The sequence below is a fragment of the Phyllobates terribilis genome, unplaced genomic scaffold, assembly GCF_046119375.1.
Source record: "Phyllobates terribilis strain yellow unplaced genomic scaffold, ASM4611937v1 Scaffold_10__3_contigs__length_209671492, whole genome shotgun sequence".
Classification (NCBI taxonomy): domain Eukaryota; kingdom Metazoa; phylum Chordata; class Amphibia; order Anura; family Dendrobatidae; genus Phyllobates; species Phyllobates terribilis.
Genome location: NW_027362770.1, coordinates 133,222,970 through 133,248,135, shown reverse-complemented (window position 1 = coordinate 133,248,135; position 25,166 = coordinate 133,222,970). Strand labels below are relative to the sequence as shown.

The 25,166-nt window shown below is 43.4% G+C and overlaps 1 protein-coding gene across 2 annotated transcripts in view; it reads right to left on the bottom strand.

The window, feature by feature from the left end:
• The window catches only part of SYNPO (synaptopodin), a 156,175-nt gene that overhangs the window by 84,239 nt on the left and 46,770 nt on the right, over positions 1 to 25,166 (bottom strand). For both annotated transcript variants that reach the window (XR_012250918.1, XM_073649806.1), the window contains exon 3: positions 13,864 to 14,671. Coding sequence is in view for 1 of the 2 variants with exons in the window: in XM_073649806.1 (XP_073505907.1) it covers positions 13,864 to 14,272 (409 nt within the window). In the remaining variant the exon portion in view is untranslated. The remainder of the gene's footprint in view (positions 1 to 13,863; positions 14,672 to 25,166) is intronic.

The window sequence follows — 25,166 nt, the reverse complement described above, 5'->3', positions numbered from 1 at the left end:
TTTGCTGAAAGCTGAAATCTGCAACAGGGACAATAAAATGCCAACAGCCATATGTGCCACATCTTATCTCCTGGGGCAGCAACAAGTACCCCATATGCATTAACTAAACTAAGCTTGGTTTTACTGATCCACCACCAGATCTGAATCCACCACTAGCGGGAGCGTATGAGCTTAGTGCAAACTAGGCTAAACGAGGCAGAATTCTGACTCAATTTGCCACAACAAACTAGAGTACGGGCTTTGTGCAAGATGTTATGTTTTAGATACTTCATGCCACTACCTAGTGATTGTGTAGAAAAGAGGACGTGGTTTAATAAAAGGACTTAAATGCACGTATGAGCTGCTCTTGTTCTTGTGGACATGGCATTACCAGGATGGCTATTTATCTAACTACCTGCCATGTAATACTAATAACTTACTACAACGGAAATGCCTGGCTGAGGCTTTCCCGGGCAGAATCAGCAGTTTGTTTGGAGTGGCGGGCAGCTTTCTGGAATGAGACAGCTCCTTTATTGTATATACAGGGCAAGGCTTAGGGGAGTTCAATCTGTGCGGTCACAGAGGGCTAATTAGCTACCCTTATAGTCCCACAGGTGGTCTGCCTATCATGACCCAGGGATTTTCAACACCAGGAGGTCCGATTCATCAGTATGAGCCAGTGATCTGGCATAAAATGGTTTGACATATTGCAAAATTTTTATGGGAATTTTTGGAGACAAATGCGCAGAGCTTAGAGGGACACTCCCCGACATGTCCGAAAAGTGGGATAAAGTATGAAACAAATGTACTCCGGTCCATGATAGAAATGTTCTCCGGTCCATAACAGAATTGTACTCTTGAAATATACTCCATGACAGAAATTAAATTTTGGAAAAGTAGGTGAAGCTTAGTTGGTTTACATTCGGCAAGTTCACCATAATTTGTGCCACAAAAGTGGAGTAAATGTGCTCTGGTCCATGAGAGAAATGTACTGTCTTCATGATAGAAAAATAGTTCATGACAGAAATATACTGTGCTCCATAACAGAAATTTACCCCATCCATGACAGAAATCGACTCTGTCCATAACAGAAAAGTACTTCAGTCCATGACAGAAATTTACTCTAATTCATGACAGAAATATACTGTGGTCCATGACAGAAAACTAGACCGTCCATAACAGAAGAGTTCTTCAGTTCATGACAGAAATATTCTCCTGTCCTTGACCAAAATGTACTCAGGTCCACGACAGAAATCTCCTCTGTCCATGACAGAAGTGTACTTTGGTCCATGATAGAATTTTTTTCCAGTCCATGACCAAATTTTACTTCAGTCCATGACCAAAATGTACTCTGGTTCATCATTACCCGAGGATATTTTTTTAAGCCGTGACATAACAGCTGAAAGTTTGTTTATCTGTTAGTGAATATGGCGTATCTTACAACATAGGACCTTTCATCTTCAAGACTGGAGAACAAAATACCAGTCTTGATAATTCGTCCCCCATGAGTAGTTTTTATAGTATTACTACCTTAGTCTGTGTATCTGGTCAATGTATGGGACAACTATTTGGGCACTACATTGGTTCTTATATTTCGGCACTTTTTAGGGCAAGGTTTGGTGTATGGTAGGATGTACTGGTCTGGGTGACAGTGCACCATATGGTGGAGAAGTTACCACATATCAATCATCAATGTAAGACCAGCTCATGATCCTTGTATCTACAAGAATACCTCAAGCTATTGCAGCCTACAGACTGTATCTACCACTACTTTCTGACCATACATATTAACAGTGGTGTGTGACGGATGCTTGACATTATCACAGATCTCTACGGAAAAAAGAGAAAATTCTGTCAGCATAATGAGGCAAATGTTATGTTAGATCCAGACACCCCCTCATCAGTCTGCTCACACATCCTCTCATCTTACATCTGCTCCATTGACGTTCTGTCTCCATAAAACTTTTCAACCGGGGAAATCTATTTCAATTATTCATACCTATATATAGTGCACCTGACGGCTGAGCTACCTGAGAAGCGTGAGGTCAATGCACCGAGACTCGTGACTGCTCAGTCATATCTCACATTACCTCACTAACCTGCTGTGCAAAGTACTAAGTGACATATAGCCGGGGAAAAATAAGACACATACACCAAAAATAATAAAACAGTATAATGTGTCTCTCTGTGACGGTCAAATATGTTATATAAAATGTCTTGGGCTCATGACGTGTTTGAAGTGAAAGACCTCTGTCACAATTTGTAATATATCTGCTCCTTGTTCACAAAGTAAAAAGTTAAGCAGGGGTGTGATTTATGTCAATTTGACTAAAAAGGGGAGTTCCTATGTAAATCTATTTGGGCTTTCCAGGATGGAATTGGGGTAGGCTTTGTTTACCATAATTTGAAATTCAAATATTTTTAATTAGCTGTAACTGACAAATCACACCCTCCACACATGCCACAACCCTCTTAAAACAATATATTCTTTACTATCTTAAAGGGATTATCCAGCCTCATGTTACAAGTCTGCAGCTACTCTACGTGACTGCAGACTTGTGCATCCACACATTGTGCAATGTGAGGATTCTCCGGTGCCGGTGGTGGGAACAGCAATATGCATTCTCCCGGGCACAAGCCGACTAGACTGTATCTGGCCTCGCTCAATACACTTGTATTGAACAAGGCTTCACACATCTAGTCGGAATGTGGCCAAGAGTATCCATATTAAATACTGCAATATGAACATGACTGTCGTTTCGGACGCCAGCACCGGAGAATCCTCACAGCGCACAGTGTGCGCGATTTGAAGCTCCACAAGTCTGCAGTCACATAGAGGGACTGCAGACTTGTAGTTTAAGACTGGACAACCCCTTTCAGTTATCATTAGCAGTGTCAAAAAATTTAAATGTTTTAAGGGTCTTCTGTAAAATAGATGATCGGATAATCAGTTGAATGTCAGTATGTTGGTGCCTAAAGCCCTCCTTTGCCTTAACTTAGGGCCGGTTTCAAATGATCGCTGAACGGCTACTTGAAAGCTGATCAATGGGCAGCCTGGATCAGACACTGACAGTATGATTTCAGCCATGTATGTTATAGTCTCTGAAACGCTGCGTCGTTTCAGAGAAAAGCATACTTTAATAGCCATCAGGGATCGCTCTGCGTGGGAGACTAGACGGACAGACAGGTGCAAGGCGGATTCTTCCTGCCCCAGAGTGACAGGTCTTTCCCTATACAATCACACTGGGATAGAGAGATTTGTCACTTCAGGGCCGCTGGTGGGGAGAAGCTGCCGGGGACCCGCCTGTCTGACTAGTCTGCAATGCGGCTTGGTTCGATGATTTTTAAGCCAGCCTTATAATAATTCCAGCTTTATAGAGGGGCGTCATGAGTGAGAACCATCTCTATGACACCCATATGCCCTATTGGCAAAAAAATGTATACACCATAATCTAGGCTGCTTAGTGGTCACTAAATTAAGGAAGGGACCTTATTAAACCTGAATTTTGAGTAAATTAGGACAGAAGAAATTACCTAGGACTGAGAGATACACATTGATTTTCAACATGATGGATTAATAAATGGGACTAACATATCCATTACTATTCTGTGGAGCAATATATGCTGCTGACTACAAGTAGTATTCCAGTACCAGACACCGTCCTGACACTGACATCCAGCCTGTATCGGTATCATTTAGGGTTACATCAGGGCTGCGCATGTAATTAATGGTCTGAAAACACAGAAGAAGCTCTATCTTCAGTATTCACAATGAAAGGCCGTTTTATGTCTCGGTACTGGCTCGGGGTTTGCCAATCTGACCACTGAATCTAATTGTGAGGCCACAGTGAATATTTAAATGGTCAATGTCGTTTCAACAAACTTTCCATAAATCATTAGTATAAGTGAATATAGAAACTTCATAATATATCTTACTAAAGAAAAATGGGTCTTTCTTCACTTATAAGCCACTTCTCCGGCCTCCAGGTTGTATGCTGCCTATAAAAGTCAATAGAGAGTTGAGAGAGCTGCTGGAGGGAAAGAGAGAGGAGGAGAGACGAACACTGACAGGTCTGCAGCTTTCAAAAAACTTAATATTGCATGGTGGGAAACGTTAAAGGCGTTGATCTGAAGTGTAAAGTAGTTTTCACTCTAATCTGTCACGGGTGTGTCAGGTTTGAAAGACAGTCATACGGGATCCGGCTGTAGAAGTTCACTGCGTTTGGCCTTGCAAACATCTTCCTGATCCTTTCATTATCCCTCTCTCTAGGACCCAGAGGTGATCTTCACCTTGCTTGGGGATTATACCTTTAGGACCCAGCAGTGATCTTCACCTTCTGCTGCTAATTACCACACCCTTGCTAGATTGTTAAATGCACTCAGTTTCTCCAGAGAGTTTCTGGTGATAGAGTTTCCTCTTCTATTCAGGCCTAGAATTCTAGTAGTCGGCTAGAATTTTCTTGGAGTTCCTTTGTGGATTGTAGCCATGTTCTCTCCGGTGTCATCTTAAAGCTAAGTTTATTCCTTTGTTTGTTTCCTTGGTTTGTACTTTAGTTTGCAGTGAAGCTGACTAGAGTTCACCCCTTCCCCTTCCTACCTAGGGCTTAGCTCTAGGATCAGCTAGGGCTAAGGTATCCTGGTCGGCGATAGGTGCGGAACCTATTTAGGGTCGATAGGGGAGTCAGGGTGTTGTTAGATCTGCTTAAGGGTCTCCACTCTCCCTTTCCCTAGTTGTAGGACTCCCTCCACTGTTCCCGTCGTTTTACGCTGGGTTCTCCCCATACCTAGCATGACAAAATCCCTATCTACGGTACTTAGTGCCTTAGTCTAAACAATTTTCTAATATACTAAAGATTACCTACTGTTCCCTGACTAAACTATCAAGCTGCTTTTCTTTTTTTTTCACTTACTTCTTGATGATGCTTTGTTTGAGAATCCCAGTGCATGCTGAGATATTCTAAAGAAGCATCATCTTCAGGAGGCTGAGGTTGTGGTCACTGCCACAGCCTCTGCACCCTCCCTGAAACAGAGCATCATCAGTGACGCTCGTTTCAGGGGCTGGGCCATTCCCTATGCACTGTGCACAATGACAGCAAGCTCTCTGTTGCTGGCTCAGTTTCGCAGTAATGAGCCGGCAATAGAGCACATTGTCAGAATACCCGGCGCGCAGAGACCAGTGATGTCACTTGCATGGGGGGGTGCTGATCTCTGCATGCCGGGTATTATGACAAAGTACTCTCCTGCCAACTCGTGACTACTAATCTGAGCCGACAGTATGAGGGTGCGCTGTCATTGTGCACATTGCACAGGGACTAGCTCAGCCCCCTCAGGAGTGATCGCTGCCTCTGCCCCCTGATTACACTTCGTTTGAGTATACCAGCATGCACTGGGATTCTCAAATGAAGTATCATCGAAGAGCAAGAAGGAAAAAAAAGAAAATCAGTTAGTATAGTGAGGGAAGGATAGAGAATTCTAAATTTAAGTATATTAGAAAATAGTTTAGATTATGGCACGAAATAGAGATTTAGGAAAAAAATTCCTTTGGACTTCGGACCACACCTTTAACCCTCCACCAAAAAAAGTAATACCAATGTAGGTTGATGAGAATACTGGTGGCTAAATCAGACCCAAATTTTATTTGGGCACAATTCCCCAGTAGGCCTCATTTACAAGTCAATATTTTTACATCCGTATTAGTATGCCAAAGTCAGTAGTGGAGACACTCCTGGTTTTGACATACAAATACTGATGAAATACTAATATTGATGTGTGAATAAGGCCTTAATTGTATAGAAGATATAGTAGTCTATTTTTAAGGTTAGACCTCTCTGAATGATATACTGTACTGCAACTAATTCTGGATCCTTCATTGTAAATCAAGCTGCCGGTCTACAATCAAGACATTCAGTTGACATATACGACTTTATGTCCTGACCATCATCAAAAATTGCTCCTGGAGCTGGAGTCTCAATGCCAGCCATTAATCATCGCCACAGAAGGACAGGAGGTGGTGACTTGAGAAGGGACTTGTCTAAACTGGAGAGTACAGTAACCGTCTCGTTAAACTCCTCCAGGTGCCAGGGGGGCATATTAAATACTTACACACCCATTTGGCAATAAAGTTGTAAACCTTGACTTGGAAGCTTCCAGCCAAAACATTACAAATCTGCAGATAACTATAATAATACAATTACACGAGAAGTCACATTAACTGTAAAGTAATTACATAGATAATTACCAAGAAAATTCCCCTGGTGCCCGGTCATGTGGAGCTGCATGAGGCAATCATAACAGAACAAAACATGGCTCACAGGGTCCTGTGCAGCGTAACACAATACTCTATCAACGGGTAACACACGGGAAGGCAGAGGAGGGACCGTGCTGGAGCAAAGTACACTTCCAGCTGTGTCAGAGAGCAGTTATTAAAATCAAATGTTCCGTACCCTTTGATATATTTTATGCAAGAGGTTATGCGTGAGTTGTAACAATTTGCTTATGATGCTTAGATTTTGTATGCACAGATGGCACACATGGTGGTTCATACACGTGACGGTGAACTTCAAAAATCAACGACGACCAAGTGACCACCTCCATACTATATGTAGTGAAAGAGGAATATGCAAAAAAAAAATAGCCTAACCAGTCCATCCTTCCCTGTAAAGTTTTCTGGCTGGACGCCTTGGTTGCTACCCAAAGAGTAGCTCATGAGAAGACAGGTACATGTGTAGGAGTGGTGGAGATGATGTTCTACTCTCTGATACCCCAAGTGGTTAAATGTATTTTATAGTAATGTATGTTATCTGAAAGCAAAACCACCTGGCACTGCAGTTTAGCCTAGACAGGGTTAACTGTAAAGGCCGGCCTAGATTGGGGAGAGGGAACTGAGAGTTAGTGCCAAGTTAAGGAAGTGTCAAGTTAGTTAGGATAATTAAGGAGAAGTGATAGCAGTGGTCATAAGCAGTGGGCTGCTAGGGTCAACATGAGCTTGTTACTCGGGGCAGTGGATTGTCATTGAACCCTTCTGTGTGAATCCGTCTGTCAGCCTAGGAACCTTGAGATAGATGTTGGGGTCTTTGGGTGCACAAAGCCTGCGGTGCTGCAGGGGAAGATGGACTCATACTCTAAGAAGTGGGAGGTATTGGAATCTGGCGGCACTGCTTGTGGTGGAGAAGAATTCCTACTGCTAGAGGAGTTAGAAAGAGGGATGCTCTATCCATATGAGACCTAGGGGTGAAGTCTGCTACCTATGGGAAAGACTATACCCTGTTGTGCCCTATCCTACATGCTTCATTGTAATGACCGTAAACTGCTCAGTAAAGGTTTGACTGTTTTAACGTATGATTGTGTGCTGCAAAGGTTCTGGAAGATGAAAGCCTGGACCCAGTGGAGACCTTTGAGCCACAAGTAAGTGTGATGCACCCAACACACAGCAGCACACCGGGACCGATACACGATTTTCCTGCAGAGTGCCAGAGCGTGCAGAAGCAGCAGCTCACCCATAACTACCTCGCGCATGCACCTTACACATGTAAAGTACCAAATTATATTTGGATGGTCAGGACCAGGTAGACTAATTCATTCAGGGAGTTAAAAAGGTACAACTGTAAAAAAAAGGCCAATGACCACACATCCAAAACCCATACACTGATCTATTGCGGCTAAGCAAAAATTTACAAAGCTGAACACAAGTTTAACATTTTGGTATGACTGTAGGAAGCCCACTGCCATGTCACGGCAAACCTCTGACCTCAGAAGTGTGTCACTTTGTGCAGACCACCGCCGAAGCAATAGCACACCAGCAGTGGGACCCTGTGCAGGACGCATGCTTCAAGGCAAAGCCACCATGGCTCCATGTCACACTACCCCACAGGTACACTACCACAGAAACAATGGTAATCACTGTAAAAACATACACCTTTGGAGCAATCTGGCAAGAAAAGTTCTAGAACTCTTAAGAACTGGAGCACTGTTGCCTATGAAGAGGAGATTTTGTTTGCACAGATGGTATACGCAGTGATTTTTGCACTTGAGATTGAAGTTCAGAAATTACTCAAACTAAAGATTAGTATCTCCCCCCTTTCTCATAGGGATGGGGTAAAAGTATAAGTCAATATGAAGAAAATTCTCAAAATATAAGGAAACCAATGTTTTTCTTCGGTTTTCTGTTCTTTTGACACTAAGTGTTTTTTTTTACATAGTAAATCCTCAAGTCCTAATATTAGAAATGTTCTCACTTTTTACACTACCCCTTATTTAAAGAGATCTTCCAGTATTAGAAAAATATGGCGGCTTATTTTCAGAACTGAAACAATTTTAGTATTGCAGATGATGAACTTGGATCTGAACTGAAGCAACAAACAAAACCTGTGGACAAGTGTGGGGCAGTTTCTAGAAGAATGCAGCCATGCTTTTTTCTAATCCTGGACAACCCCTATAATCTGTAAATATATGGGGTGGATGACCGAACACATTTTTGTGCTTTCATTGTCATAGTTTCTCCTTTCCTCACCAGCTGCAGTATAGCATCTAGCACTTACGGCATTTCAGTTATGTTGTTTTATCCCCTCCCTTATGTACACAACCAACAATGTCCTTGACTGCCAAAAGTGTAATTCCATAAGCAACACCCAGTTACTGTTGTTAGATTATTTATTTATAAACCACTAGAGACATGGAGGCCTGAAACCATGTGTAGATAAAGTTTCAGGATCTGGACAACGACCTTGGTACTTGCGTCTAACGTAGAGATGAGTGGATCTTTCAAAATTCTAATTCGCTGGCTTCTACTAATTTTCCCCCAAAATTTGATTTGCGGCAAATAAATTTGCGCAAATATAAATGCTGGAAAGCTTGTAATTGCTCAGAAAATACATATGGGGGATAGTAGACAGAGAGAGAGAGAGAGGATCCTGCTGATCATAAGAGTTTACACTCTACAGGAGAGAGAGAGGACCCCGCTGATCATAAGAGCTTACACTCTACAAGAGAGAGAGAGGACCCCACTGACCATAGGAGATTACTCTCTACAGGAGAGAGAGAGGACCCCGCTGATCATAAGAGCTTACACTCTACAAGAGAGAGAATCCAGTTGATCATACGAGCTTACACTTTACAGGAGAAAGAGAGAGAAGACCCCACTGATCATAAAAGCTTACACTCTCCTGAAGTATGAGAGGACCCCGCTGACCATAAGAACCTACACTCTACAGGAGAGAGAGAGGACCTTGCTAACCATAAGAGCTTGTACTGAACAAGAGGGAAAGAGGACCCTGCTGACCATAAGAGCTTACACTCTACAGGAGAGAGAAGATCCAGCTGATCATTCATAAGAGCTTACACTCTATAGGAGAGAGAGAGGACCTCGTTGGCCATAACAGCTTTCACTTAAGAGGAGAGAGAGACAAGACTCCGCTGACCATAAGAGCTTACACTCTACATGAGAGCGCGAAGATTCCGCCGATGTAAGTGTGGCGCCCCTGAGGGTTCGATCGCCACAAGGGGGGATACTGCAGCCTGTCAGCAGGTGTAGTGTCTCCTCACCCAGGTAAGGAAGGTGCACTGGTCAAGACCCTGAATCTACATTCAACACTACACACTCCTGACCTATGGGAGGCAAGTATGCACCATAGTGCTGCCTCAGCAGGATCACGAGTGGGGGGAACCATAAGTTAGGGGAACCATGTAGTGGGTGAAGGGTAGAACACACTTTTAGTTACACACATAGTTTCATATATATTACCCAGCCATCTTAAGCACAAGGTTCTTTGACTGTGGTCTTTGCAGCTGGCAGCGGCCATGTGTTGGAGCCTGCAGCATGTTGTAGATGCACGGTCCTCGTGCCCTGACCTTGACACGAGGAGCGGGAAGGAGTTAACAGAGTCTCTACCCCGGTCAAGTTCCCTTGCTTGAGAAGGTTGAGAGCTTTAGTGACAGCTCCACAAGCAAAAGGATCCCAGGGAGCACGGACGGAGCGGCGTACGCCACCTGTACTCTCCATTCTGGCCTGCCAGAGGGACTCCTGCTGCCAGAGGGGTACCGGCCCCCGATATCTGACTTTGTTACTTCATGTCTCAGTCAGAAAAGCCCGGGAGGGATACAGACGGAGCGGCCTACGCCACCTGTACCCCTTTACCTGCGTTTATCCAGTGGGACCCAGCCTTTGCACGCACACACACAGGAGAGCTTCAAAGGGGACTGTTAGGAACACTCGGAGGGTCCTGATCGAAGTACCTGAATTCCTTGGGTGTGCTGAAACCCTCATCCCTGGTGGCCACAGTGATCCGTGAGGAGCAGGGAGAAGCCTTGCCGCTGCTTAAAAGAACTGTGAGTAAAAGACCTGGAAGACTATCCCTATGGCCTATGGTTCCTTTATTTCTGCGCTGCACCACTCCGCACCCGAGTGACCCAGGACTACTCTCCCCATCCTCCTGTTACATCAGCCCTGAGGCACAGCTCCACCTGTGGGGAGTTATAACATCGCCTGCTGCCACTACATCCAGCCTCAGAGGACTGCTAGCAGCGCTGGTGGCGCATCACCAGACACCACAGGTGGCGTAGTCGATAATACCACTCAACCCTGAAAGCCCTTACATCCTTTTTAATGTGACGGCCCTGGGCACGGAACGGGTCCAGTCCACGGCATCATCTCCTCAACATCTGACCCGGCTCCGAGTACCCCCATCTTCCCAGGGCAAGGCTGCAAGCGTCACATAAGGGCTTACTCTCTACTAGAGAGAGAGAGAGAAGACCCCGCTGACCATAAGAGCTTACACTCTACAGGAGAGAGAGAGAAAAGACTCCGCTGATCCTAAGAGTTTAGACTCTACAAGAGAAAGGGGACCCCGCTGACCATGAGAGCTTACACTCTACAGAAGAAAGATCTGATCCCAAGACCCACTGATCACAAGAGCTTTCACTCTACAGGAGAGAGATACTTACTCAGTAACTCTGGAAATGGATAATAACTTCACTGGGAACGGCTGGTCTGTGATGGCCCAGGTACTGACCACCACTGTGAATTTCAGAAAATTAGACTCTAACACGATTCTACGATCGATCTGCTAATCTCTAATCTAAAGGTAAGAATAGTTTCAATTCTGACCATGTAAATGGAAGATAGAAAAAAACATTCTAGGGTGAATATTTGTCAATGATAAGGCATTTACATATATTGCTTTTGCCATTAAGCAAAGAACACCACCTTTTAATGGTCATTGGAGGACAACTGAATTGGATGTCATCTTCAAGTTTCACCCAGGGTTGTTACGCTCCATCGATATATAAATAAATGGGAAAGCAAATCTACCCAGAAAACAATTTTAGAAGACTAGGAGTTCTTTAAATGATATAGTTAGTAGGTGATCCTATCCATCCAGATGGCTCCTTACTTTTAGATATAGGGTGGTTATGGACTTGACTGTCTACATACAGATTAATAAAAAGGCAATGTACATAGCAAGATATTGGCTATGGTTTACTGATTTATTTAATCTTTCCTGTCTCTTGCTCAACACCCTGGGGCGAGCCAAAGTGATGGTCTTTTGAAGGTCTGGCACTGTGGACTGATCAGAAATACTTGCGGTATAGCTGTAAAGTGTTGCCACAACACACACAAACTTAGACAATATCTCAGAATCAAAATCTGTCCTATAATATTATCAGTATGGAATTTATGGAACAGTTTCAAGTTGACTGTATGTCAAAAACAATTTTATGGTGGTGGTTGACCAGCTTTTGTCTTCTTTTGGACATCAAAAAAAGATCTGCTTCTAGTTAGACCTTAGATGGTTTGATATTTTTTAGGAATATATAAAAAGATTTATTTAGATATTCACATACTTTATTTTATTTTGTTTAGCAACATATCAAGGGATCACATTTTGGCAGGGATTGGTGAAATGCTTTCATCGGCTTCTCCACACACATTAAACAATTACTCCTCAGGAACATATGTATGCCAAGTGCAGGGAAGATAGTGGAGAGTATACGCATAAAATAAAAAGGTAAACACCATGATCCACGTGGGTATATATATGTATATAGCATCAAACAGGATGCAAGGACCCATCAACTGGAACTCTCATGTTTTTGTTGAGCTAGCTTGTAACCAACACACTATGCCGTTAGCAAAGGTTGGTCCCACCGTAAATACAGGAAAAATATATCTTTGTACCGTGTTTACCAGTAGATAGAAAGGTATCAACCACCTAGGACTCTCAAATTGTAATATTTTCCCATAAGAAATATAATTGCAATTTATGGCTTAATCCTGTAAACTAGAAAGACAGCCTAAGGTGGGAGTGATTAACTTTGCAAATATTCTAGCTAGGACATCGCAACACCTTAAAAAGGATACCAAATAAATTACATTTTTTCATCACATGGAGGATGTATTAGGATGTATTTTCAATTACATAAATTGTATTTGAACTAAAGGTAAGAAAAGAACCATTGTTCAGAATGTCAGAATGTGCCAACAGTATTTCTGATTGTCAAGGCTCCATGTTCTCTACCCGAAGAACAAAGATCCAAGATCTTCACTTGAAGAGCAAGACTTTGAGTTCTTCATTTGAAGAACAAAGTTCAAAGTTTTCTATCTGAAGCGCAAGGCTCCAAACTTTCCTACAGAAAAACCAAGAGTCCTTCATCTGAAGATCATAGCTCTGAATTCTTCACCTGAAAAATGTAGCTCCAAGTTTTTCACCTGTAGAACAAGGCTCTGCGTTCACTACATGATGAACATGGTTCCACGTTCTTGACCAGAAGAAAAAAGCCTCAAGTTTTCCACCTGAATAACAAGGCTCTAAGTTCTTTACTTGAAGAGCAAGACACCAATTCTCTATGTGACAAGCAAGTCCATTTCCTCCACCTGAACAACATGACTCAAAGTTCTCCACTGTAAAAACAAAACCTAAAGTTCTGCACCAGAAGAATATCGCTTCAAGCTCTCTACCTGTTGAAGCAAATTTTTGTTCTGAGTGGAGAGTGCTATGATGACTTTCAGATGATAAGTTTAGAAAAAATTGTATAACAGTCTTAAAGTGTATTACACAGCTAGCACCATGTCTTAGTCAAGAAAACCAAATAGGTAGTAGCTTCATAGAAGTCATTACATAATATTCTTCATCTCACATATTTATAAACCATAAGCTGGAAAATATCTGTAAAGTCAATGTTCGGTGGAACCACACTAGGCTGCGTTAGCTGCTTGTAAAATCCTGACTAAAATCATGATGATTGATGTTTTCAAGTGGCAAAGGTGTAACTTTCCTAAACTTGTGGTTTGTTTATTAGATGATGGACTCATAATACCTTAAAAAATTATGATAATACTATCCAATGTGTGGTTTGTATCTGTATCTTTGAGATCAACCCCTTAGGATTGAGCCAGTATGGAGAACAGTTTTGTTTTATTGCATGTTTTCAATCGTTAACAATAATACAGTGAAATACTACTTCTTAGGTCATGACTTATAGTTGACCCGATTTCCAACTGCTGGATGGTTGCATATCTGAACTTTACCGTACATGCATTTTACTAGTTAAAATGAAAACCTTGTTTAAGATGAACATGTTGAGAAGAAGGAAAAGCCTCAGAGTGAAGAACAATAGACTTCTGTTACATAGAGTAGATCCCTTATCGTTTGTGCCCTTTTTACAGTTAATACTAATAAAGAAGACACTAATAATATATCTAGTTTGCAATAATTCCTATTAACAAATGGGCAAATAATAGTAGAACCTTGGCTGAACCATAACTTCAGGTTCCAGTCAACAGAGAATGGGATTCTGATGTAAACTATTTGCCTAATTTTCTGTAATATTAGGTTAATTCTCAAAGCTTATATAATTTTTGATTAATATAAGGTTTGTGATTGAACTTACGCATCTTCCTTGACTTTTGTACGGAGGGCACAACCTTGGTGTTTGGCACAATTTTCCACTGAAGGTCATTTTCACCTGTCTTGATAGGAACAGGATCTAATTTCAAAGGAGCCTCCGCTGACTTGGTTTCTTCTTCATCTTTGGTGAACCCATTCAAAGGCTCATCTGGTTCTTCTTCAACTATAGCCCAAACAGCTGTAGTAACTTCTATGACCTGGTCGTTCTCTTTTGGTTCCTCCATGTTATTATTATTATTATTATTATTTTCCATCTCTGGAAACTCATGTAAAGTAGTATGCCATGATTCATGCTCAACTTCATTCTGATCCATGATTCCACAGGGAAGACCATCAGCAACTATAGACCCATTCATTGGACTCTGTTGGACTGTATTGGACTTCAGCATCATGGCTTCTTCCTTCCTACTTCTTGTTTAGAATATTTAACAAAGAGGAATCCTTAGGGGACTCTTTCACATGATCTGCAAACCTTAGCAGCAAACGATTTGTGGTAAGCTTCAAAGGCACGTATTATAGTATTTCTTCAATACCCAGGCACCTCATTGGTGAGCTCAGAGATTTTTGGTCCATATATTTGTCGGTTACTTCATTTTTTCCGAATTTAATGTTTATTTTTGGAGAAAGTAGATGAATTGAAGCATAACCGTCAGTCCTCCTAAGGAAAAGGTGACTTAAAAACAAACCTATATAGGTTTCTCACTAATGGACTGTTGTTCCTGTCGCTTCGATACTGCTTGGCATGCTTGCTCCTTCCTCTTGGATTTTCACAGTTTTTCCTTTCCTGTGACCTAAAATGAAATACAAATCAACAGATGAAATAAAAAATTAACCATTCAAAGTACTAATGTACAAAACTGATAGTGTTGGTGTCCTTTTCCCATATAGTCACTAAGTAGATTAAAACAGACCAATTAGCCTTGCCATAAATATAGTGCTGACAGAATGCTGATAAGGTACCATCTACTGAAAAAAGCATTTATGGCAAATTTCACAGCATGAGGATTGTGACAGTTCCCAGACATATTAGATTGGTATGTTCACCAAAAGCAGTTTTAACTTGTGGGAGAGGAGGGATAGAGGAAGCAAGACCTTGTTTCTTTTAAGTTTTTATGTGAAAAGATAGTGACGCTTTAAAGTCAGCCTTAAAATTAATACTTTTGGGACTAATTAGGTCATGCCATAAAATATGGTATTAAAGGGGTTGTTTAATGGGGACATCCCCTGACTTCACATATGAACAATTTTAGAGGTGGCCTCGGCTCTGGCAGATGCACGGTACATGAACGGTTTGCTGCAGGCCACATCTATGGGTAATAATGTCTTTCCTCAGAAAAAGCAGCTGTCTGCCAGGACTGCCATGACAATCCATGACTATGGGCTGATCGACAAGTCTTGAGTCTAAAGTTAAGTAGAAAGATTTGCAGGACTCTAATCCGGTATCTACATCGGTAATCCATGACACCGGAAACCAGGTAGCGTGAACTTCCTTGGCTGAAACTTGTATGCACCTAGGTGCCTCTTGATTATGTCGTGCATTGTGCCACATGTCATGATGTCCAGTGAGGTCTAATTACTAGGCCCAACGTTATGTCATACTGTTACAGGGGCATAGTAATCACAAGAGGTGCCTAGGATGCCGCCATTCGAACACTGGCCAAAGAAGTTTGCAGTGCCGTGATCCGGCATAGAGTGCCGATATGGATGCCATACAACAAGGTTCTACAGATCATTTTGGTCAACTCTACTTGAGTCTGTAAAGGACAACAATAATGAGAGTGTGGACTTGGGCAACAATTTCCATTAGGGATAAAAAGTCAAGCAAAGGAGCATCTCTTTGGTTCTCAAGGTCAACATTTGTATACATGTGATGTCTGGCTACATGATATAAGTGATGATAGAAGAATATCTGGTTGTACTGCACTCGTCCATCTCCAGTTAAGGATTGTGTAATCATGAATGAACTGTCTGACTTGAATTTTCAGGAGACAGTATTTTGTGCTTACTGCAATGGCAGAGATTGAAAGGGAAAGAGTCATTTTGGAAAATCTAATGTTACTACAACAGTACTGAGAACATTTTTGGGGGCTTGTGAGCTGGGAATCCCACCGATGTGAGGAATGAAAACACTTTGATTTTAGGTCAAGTGCCCTAACAGCTTTAGAACTACTCAGACTCTTCAAGATGGCAGTACATCAAAAGAGCAATAACACGATGTCAGAGATAATGAAGGTCTCCCATGAACCTTATAGCAACAAGAACTCTTTTGTGCTTAAAAATAGTGGAATTTCCAATGGTGGATTCTTACCAATTTTATAGGCAGTCCCCGACTTACGAAGTACGACTCAAAGTCACAAATGTAAGACGTGAAAAAAAAAAAAATCTAATACTAACCAAATCGCTCACCTCTCCAGCCACCTGGTTACTCGCTGCCCGCTGTCTTCTTTCAGCCATTGCGAGCCACATTTCCAGCCTCTTTAGTATAGGCCCGAAATTCCGTCTGCAGCCAGGCCTTGGATGTCACCGCATGATGTGAGGTCACCGCGTGATGTAAGGTCGCGACATCATGATGTCATGACATGTGCTGTGACCTCATGAAGCACAGTGACCTCTGAGGCCTTGATGGGGAAGTCCTGGTCTATAGTAAAGAGGCTGGAGATGTGGTGTACAATGGCGAAAAGAAGAGAACCATATGGCGGTCAGTGAGCAGCGATAAGGTATTAGTTTTCGTTTTTGACAGCCCTGTACCTGTTCCAACTTACATACAAAATCAGGTTACGAACAAACTGAAAGAACCTGTCTAGGACTAACTGTACTACAAAATTTGTGTAGCGCTTTGTAAATCATCCTTAAAATTAGAGAAAAAAAAAATATGAATTTTTAAAATGACGTTAAAATGGATAAGGTTATCCTCATACCAAAAATGAAAGTTTGAAATATTTCTCAATATTCGAAAGAAAGATGTCCACTTTCCTTCCCCAAAACAGAATCAAAATTTTCTTAAGATCCAAAAGCTTTGGTACAGACGAAGCCTACCAATAGAGGGTGCGGAAGATGCACCCAAGCCACATTAGAAGACAACAGTATTATAGTTGGAGAATAGAATATGGGACATTGTGTTATAGATTTTCTCTTGGAGGCCAGAAGCTTCAGGTTTGGTCTTGATGTCTTTAGACAAGGAGGCTTTGAAGACCAAAGGGTTTTTTTTTTTTTTGCTGCAGAATGAGACAAAGAAACAGCAACATCATGGAAAAATTAGCATGAAGAATGGCAAATGTTTGATATGGATTAACATTCAATAATATTTTAGAACAATTTCTTTGACGACTTTCATGCTTGAGTCTGTAATTTCTTCTCTGGCGTCTATTAACTTGGCTGTGACAGTTCAGCCAGGGGAAGCTTTGATGCTCCTCAGTTTCACCACTTACTGATTAGAAGTGTTTGAAATCAGATTGCCTTTATGCTGTTTGTATGAACAAGAATCCAATTTAGTAAAAAGAAGCCTTCAAAGCAAATCATTCTCGAAATTCTCTATGATGGATGAACGGAAAATTGGCCACAGGTACATCACATTCACATGCTCTGGAAATGCTTATTTTTAATGGTCCAAGGTGGAGGAAGGTGAAACAATAATAAATGTTATAAACTTCGCATATTATGAACCCTTTTTTCATACCTGTTTTTTTTTACATAAAAAGTGAATATTTATAAACATTTTTGACATTTGCATTATTATTTTTCTTAAATTTGTTTTATCCCAAACTTTTCAAAACAGTATACACTTAACCCCTTCACTACCCGACAATTTTCCTTTTTTTTCATTTTTGTTTTTTCCTCCCCTTCTTCCAAAAGCCATAACTTTTTTTTATTTTTCTGGCCATGTAGCCATATGAGGGCTTGTTTTTTTGCGGGACGACTTGTACTTTTGATCGACCTAATTTATTTTACCATATCATGTACTGGAAATGGGAAAAAAAATTCCAAGTGCATTGAAATTGCAAAAAAAGTGCAATTCCACAATTTTTTTTTTTTAATTTTTTTATTTACCATGTTCACTATATGATAAAATTGACCTGGTGATATGATTCCCCAGGTCATTACAAGTACGCAGACACCAAGCATGTATAGGTTTTTTTTTTTTATTTAAGGGGTGAAATTTTTTTCTAAAATTAGTAAAAAAAAATTTTCTTTTTGTCACCATTTTCCGAGACTCGTAACGTTTTCATTTTTCGGGATCTGGGGCTGGATGAGGGCTTATTTTGCTGTGCCCAGAGCTGACATTTTTATTGATACTATTTGGGGGTAAATATGATATTTTGATCATCTCTTATTGCATATGATTGCAGTGTTGTGTCAGCCAAAAACTGTGATTCTAGCGTTGTGATTTTTTTTCTTGTTACGCTTTTTACCGATTGGATTAATTTACTTTATATTTTGATAGATCGGACATTTCTGAAAGCAGCAATACCAAATATGTGTATTTTTTTAATTGTTTTATCTTTACTGGGGCAAAAGGGGGTGATTTGAACTTTTGCGTTTTTTTATTTTTCCTATTTTTAAAAACTTTTTTTTTTACTCTTTACTTGCTTCAATAGACCACATAGGAGACTTGAAGCTGCAATCATTCGATCGCTTGTGCTACACGCAGCAGGACTTCAGCTCTACTATTTATAGCAGAAATCATGATCCCCCATAATCGAAAGCCACAGGCTGTTGTTCACAGAAGTATCGTAATGACACTCACAGGGGTCTTCTGCAGACCCACGGCTGTCATGACAAACCAACAGCGCCCCGCGAACATGTGACAGGGGCACTGATGGGTGGGATTTGTAATGCACTTCCGGCTGGCACGTGTTAAATCCCACTCTCTGTGATTGACAGCAGGATTTTAGTGGTTAACAGCAGAGGGCGGACCTCGGATGACCTAGGGTGGGGAAACTTAAAGCAAGTGCATGGAGGGGGAATGAGGAGAATAATAAATGAAACAACAATAATCTCCCACCAACCTAACTGAGGAGTAAGGAAAGGCGCTGGGAAGGCAGTCAGTACAAACAAGGTTTGCCTTGCAAGGAAAATAACTTCACTGAAAGACTGAAACTCCTTAGCACTAATCCACTTAGAAGTATAGCCAGCAAGGAAGTGTAGTGAAGGGAGAATATATATAGTCCAACCCAGAATGTGATAAGGTTTGCGAAATAACATGCATAACCATGGCCGATCCACATTAAAAAAGCAGCCATAGAGTGTCCGGGAACCTTCTCCCACACTTTTCTTAGCCAGGGCTGCTTTTCGGCAGGGTTGGACGGGCCCACCAGAGAACCGGAGACTCCTCCGGCGGGCCCTGGCTTCTCCTTCAGGAGAGTTCATAGTGCCGAGGTGAGGTCATGATGATGATAGAGGCCACCATCTGCTTAGTTTTCTGCTACTTGGAATGCAAGTGCAAGCATGCAGCCAGCCACCCACCCACCCACAGGCCGCAACAATAAACTGCCAGATTTCTGGGCAGCTTTTTGCACTTGAAATTTGGCCTTTTAAGCTCGTGCAGGTGGAAGCTTTTCACAACTTCATGCCGGCGGTGGCAGGGTGTCCATACTGGGTCCCCAGCCGCCACTATATTTCTCGATATCGCCTCCGCCTTCAACAAGCACGGGTCCCACAACATTACCCATGCCCTCCCCAGTGCACTTACTGGGAAGGACCGCCTAACCACAAACACGTGGACAGGTGAACGTGGCCAGAGACAGTATGGAGCCAGTCCACAGCTTTTTTTTGCTGACAGTTGTATTTAGCTCGGTGAAAGGACTGGCATAGTCCCTATCTACCCTGCATGTCATTTCTCACAGGAAGTCCTGTAATGCAGCTTGTTGCAGAAGCAATGGCAGTCCGTCCAACATCAACTCGCCCTTGTCGGTGGTGCTTTGACACACACACACATCTTTCTTTGTGCATTTAATTTCTTGAATACAGAGTTGGACAATGGCCTGATCTGTAATGCGGTTTGAGAAATAACATGCATAAGCATGGCCGATCCACATTAAAAAAGCAGCCATAGAGTGTCTGGGAACCTTTCCACACACTTTTCTTAGCCAGGACTGCTTCTCGGCAGGGTTGGACGGTCCCACCAGAGTATCCTCTGGTGTGCCTTGGCTTCTACCTCAGGAAAGTTCATGATAGCGCTAACTTTGCAGCTGCTATGGGGCTCTTGAGCGGGGGAGAAAGGTTAGCCCTCAGAATCAAATCCTCTGGTGGGCACAATGTTTTTCAATCTAAAACAGCTTCTCAGTGGGAGTTGTATTTCACCACAGCCATATTCTTTAGCTCGGTGAAAGGATTGGTATAGAGGGAAACCGAATCTACCCCGGCTGTCATTTCTCCGTCACCAGGTTCCGCCCATTGTCACACACGACCATGCCTGGCTGTATGTTCAGCGGTGAGAGCCACAGATCAGGCTGCTGTGTTACAGCTTTCAACAACTCTGCAGCGCTGGGCGGTTTGTCAATTAAGCATTAAGCATGTTATCTTCAGCACAGCCTGTTGCTGCTTGGCCAAGGCAGTGCTGCAGTGCTGTCAGCTTGTGACTGATGTGGTCATTTTGGAGATGGAGGAAGAGGTGCATAAGCTGAACAATGTGATTACATTGTTGTTAAATTGGTGACGCTGTTTTTTATACTAAAGAAAGATCCTATTGTTTTGTTTTTTTTAAGTTTTTTTTTAAGACAAATGCATTCACCGGAAAATGTCATTTTAACATTTTACAACCTTAGTTGGCAATGTGGTGTGTGACACATCATCAGACACATCCTGTTTTATTTATGATGGAGGGACTCTGAAAGTCATAAAGCCTATTTTTATAGGGACATCAGACGGCCCTTACTATTCTTAAAAGGCCAGCAGTCGGCCCTAGCTATTGTTAGAGAGCCATTAGCCGGCTATGCTTTGTTGTTCCCATTATTAACAAGTGGGTCTCCTATACTGTTATTGCGTACCCAGTGACTGCAAGGGCTGCCAAATATTTGGACGCAACCCAATACCCCTTTGAAGAGACATAGAGGAGGGTCTCAGTAAAAAAAAATGTTCCCATTATAAAGGAGCGGGCTGTGACTGCAAGGGCTGCCAAAATTTGGAAAAAACCCCACTAAGAATTTAAAGACATAGAGCAGGGCCACAGTAACAAGGTACGACATGTTCCCATTAGAAAGGAGAGAGTCTGCTATACAGTTATAAGGTATACAGTGAGTCCAACGGCTGACAATTTTAGGAAAAACCCCACTAAGAATTTAAAGACACATGGAGCAGGGCCACTGTAACAAGGTACGCCATGTTCCCATTAGAAAGGAGAGAGTTTGCTATACAGTTATAGGGTATGCAGTGAGTCCAACGGCTGACAATTTTAGGAAAAACCCCACTAAGAATTTAAAGACACATAGAGCAGGGCCACAGTAACGACAAATTCCCATTAGAAAGGAGAGAGTCTCCCATAGTGTTGGCCTATGCAGTGAATGCAAGGGCTACCAAAAATTTGGAGGCACTTCAATGCCCCTTGGAAGAGACGTGGAGGAGGGCCTCATAAAAAAATGTTCCCATTAGAAAGGAGCGAGCCTCCTATACTTGTAATGCCCATGCATTAAGTGTATGGGCTGACAACCATTTACCCCTGGGGGGTATACATGAACATACTGTATCAAAAATTTTTTTTTACGGGCATCATAAACACCCTTTAAAAAAATTAGGTGGGTGTTGCATCACGGACCACGGTCACCCAGGTGATATGGTGGTGGAAGATGAGGAGAAGGAGAAGGACAAGAGCAAATAGCCAAAATCAGGAAGCGTATACCCATGTGTGGGTGTGAAAAGGTGCATGGGAATATACCTCCCAAGAAAAGACACTGGATTGGAGTTTATGTTACGCTGCTATCATTCGGTGGTTTCGAGAAGTCTGGCCCAATCCAGCCCTTGTTCATTTTTATAAGAGTCAGCCTGTCAGCATTTTCAGTTGACAGGCGGATGCATTTATCAGTTATAATTCCACCAGCGGCACTAAAAACCCACTCTGATAAAACGCTGGCAGCAGGGCAGGCCAGGACCTCCAAGGCATAGAGAGCCAGTTCATTCCACATATCCAGCTTGGATACCCAATAATTATAAGGCACAGCGGAATCACGGAGGACGTTGTTACGGTCGGCAAGGTACTCCCTCAGCATCTTCCCAAACTTTGCACTCCTTGTGAGAGTACCCCGCGCCTCAGGGCCTGTCCGATGGGAGGATCTGAGAAAACTCTCCCTGAACTTTGACAGTGTTCCCCTGCCTCTGCTGGATTGAAGTTGTGTCTCTCTCGTCTGTACTCCTTGGTTGTCCAACGAAGTATGCCCTCTGCCGCCAGCGTTTTCAGATGGGAATTTTTTTAATAGTTCCGCAACAAGGGCCTTCTGGTACAGCCCCATTTTTGTAGACCTGTCCGCCTCAGGAATAAGAGATATAAAGTTCTCTTGTAGCGTGGGGCGAGAAGTGTCACCAACCAGTAATGGCTGTCACCCAAAATTTTGAGAACGCGAGGGTCATGGGAAAGGCAGCGTAACATAAACTCAGCCAGACTACTAACAGGCAAGACTTCCGTGTCCTCGCCAAGAGGATGACTGACCATGCTCTCCTCCTCCTCCTCTCTGTCCTCTGGACATCCACGCTGAACAGACGGTATGACAGCTGTGCAGGTAGTACCGTCTATAGTGCATGAAACTAGCTCCTGTCCTTCGTTCTCCTCTTCCTCATTGTCACCCAATCCACGTTGGGATGAGATGAGGCTTGGCTGTGTGTAATCACCCTGTATGGTTCCTTGCTCCATCTCATCGTGCTCCGCCTGCAATGCATCCTCTTTGATTGTGAGCAGAGAGCGTTTCAGAAGACAGAGAAGCAGGATGGTGACGCTAATTATGGCATCATCGCCGCTCACCATCTCAGTGGAGTCCTCAAAGTTTTGGAGGATGGTACATATGTCTGACATCTATGTCCACTCCTGAGGTCTTATGTGTGGAGTCTGAACTGAATACCGACGGCCTTGTTGATGCTGGTACTCAACAACTGCCCTCTTCTGCTCACAAATCCTTCCCAACATCCGCAGTGTAGAGTTCCAATGCGTGGGGACATCACACACCAGTCTGTTAGCCGGAAGCTGCAAACGCTGCTGAAACACTGCAAGGGCGGCGGAAGCTGTAGCTGACTTTCTAAAATGGGCACACAGGCGGCGTACTTTAACAAGCAGATCCAACAGCTCTGGGTAGGATTTGAGAAACCGCTGAACCACGAGGTTAAGCACATGGGCCACCAGGTTCCGGCCATTGTCACACACGACCATGCCTGTCTGTAGGTTCAGTGGTGTGAGCCACAGATCTGCCTGCTCTTTCAGAGCTGTCCACAACTCTTCAGCATTGTGTGGTTTTTCACCTAAGCATATTAGCTTCAGCACAGCCTGTTGCCGCTTGGCCGAGGCAGTGCTTTAGTGCTTCCAGCTTGTGACTAATGTGGTCATTTCGGAGATGGAGGCTGAAGAGGAGGAGGAGGCTGAGGAGGATGAGGTGCAGGAGCTGCATACCATGGGGGCAACCCTGATTGACCTAGGGTCCTCAATCCTTGGCGTCGGGAGGACGTGTTCCGTCCCAAGCCTTCCACTATGTTAACCCAGTGTGCCGTCAGCGAGATGTACCGTTCCTGCCCACAAGCACTTGTCCACGTGTCCGTGGTTAGGTGGACTTTACCGGTAACTGCATTGTTGAGAGCACAGCTAATGTTTTGGGACACATGCTTGAGTAATGCGGGGACGGCACACCGGGAGAAATAGTGGCGGCTGGGGACCAAGTACCGAGGGACGGCAGCCGCCATTAGGTTGTGGAATGCTTCCATCTCCACGAGCCTAAAAGGCAACATTTCGAGCGCAAGCAGTCGTGAAATGTGAGAATTTAGTAGTGTGGCCTGTGGGGCGTTGGCTGCATATTTGTGCTTGCGTTCCAAGGACTGGGGTATGGACAACTGAACGCTGCGCTGGGACAAGGACATGGACGTGCTTCCTGATGCTGCTACTTGAGAGTGTGCAACGACAGGTGCAGGGCAGGAGGCATCTTTGCATGCACCATGGCCAGAGGATTGGCTTGCATCCACAACAGCAGAAGAAGCAATGGTGCCACCCGCAGACACTGGTCCTGGACCCTGGGGTTTGGCCCACAAAGTCAGGTGCTTTGCTGCCATGTGCCTGATCATGCTGGTGGTGGTCAGGCTGGTCGTTTTGCCACCCCTGCTGATGATGGCCTGGCAGGTGGTGCAAATGGTCTTTTTGGGGTTATCGGCAGAGTCTTTAAAAAACAACCAGAGTCGGGAAGACCTAACAGTTGTACTGGCAACTTCCTTCGTGTTGGTGTTACGGGGAACGGTTGCCTGCCTTCTGTCTGCGGCCACCACATTGCTTCTTCCTGCCTGTTGGGGTGCTCTGCCTCCCTCCCCCTGTGTGCTGCTGTCCTCGCTCTGCATGTCCTCCTGCCAGGTTGGGTCAGTTACTATATCGTCCACCACCTTGTCTTCCACTTCCGCACCCTGGTCCTCCTCCTGACTTTCTGGCAATTGTGTCTCATCATCATCCACCTCTTGTGACACTTCCCCACCGTCGCCTTCGTGTGACCGTGGCTGCTCAAATATTTGGGCATCGCTACACGCGATCTCCTCTTGCCCCGCTTCAAGTGGACCGGGCGAGAGGCCCGAATCTATAAATGGAAAAGTGAACAGCTCTTCAGAGTGTCCAAGTGTGGGATCAGTTGTCTCTGGGTACTCGGCATGGTGGGAGGAAGGAGGATCAGGGTGAGGAATATGCGGTCCAGACTCACGGCTGCTGAGACTTGACCGTGTGGAAGACAGGGTGGTGGTGGTGGTGGCTAAGTGACTGGAAGCATTATCCGCTATCCAACCAACAACCTTTTGACACTGCTCTGGGTTCAATAGTGGTGTGCTGCGGTCCCCTAGAAATTGGGACAGGAAGGTCAGGCGAGAAGATGTGGGTGTTTGTTGTGGCACAATTTCGGCTTGCCCACGGCCTTGTCCTCGGCTCTGCATGCACCATTACCATCAGGTCCAGTTCCCCGTCCCTTGTCACGTGACTAGCCCATTTTAAATGGAGGACCGTATCTTCCACGCTCACTACAAATGACTGAGTTTGGAGCGAACTTATATGTGAGCCATTTGACAGAGAAAACACAGTTTTAAATACCTGGCCTGTAGGTAACTATTTTGAACAGCAAACCAGTGTCA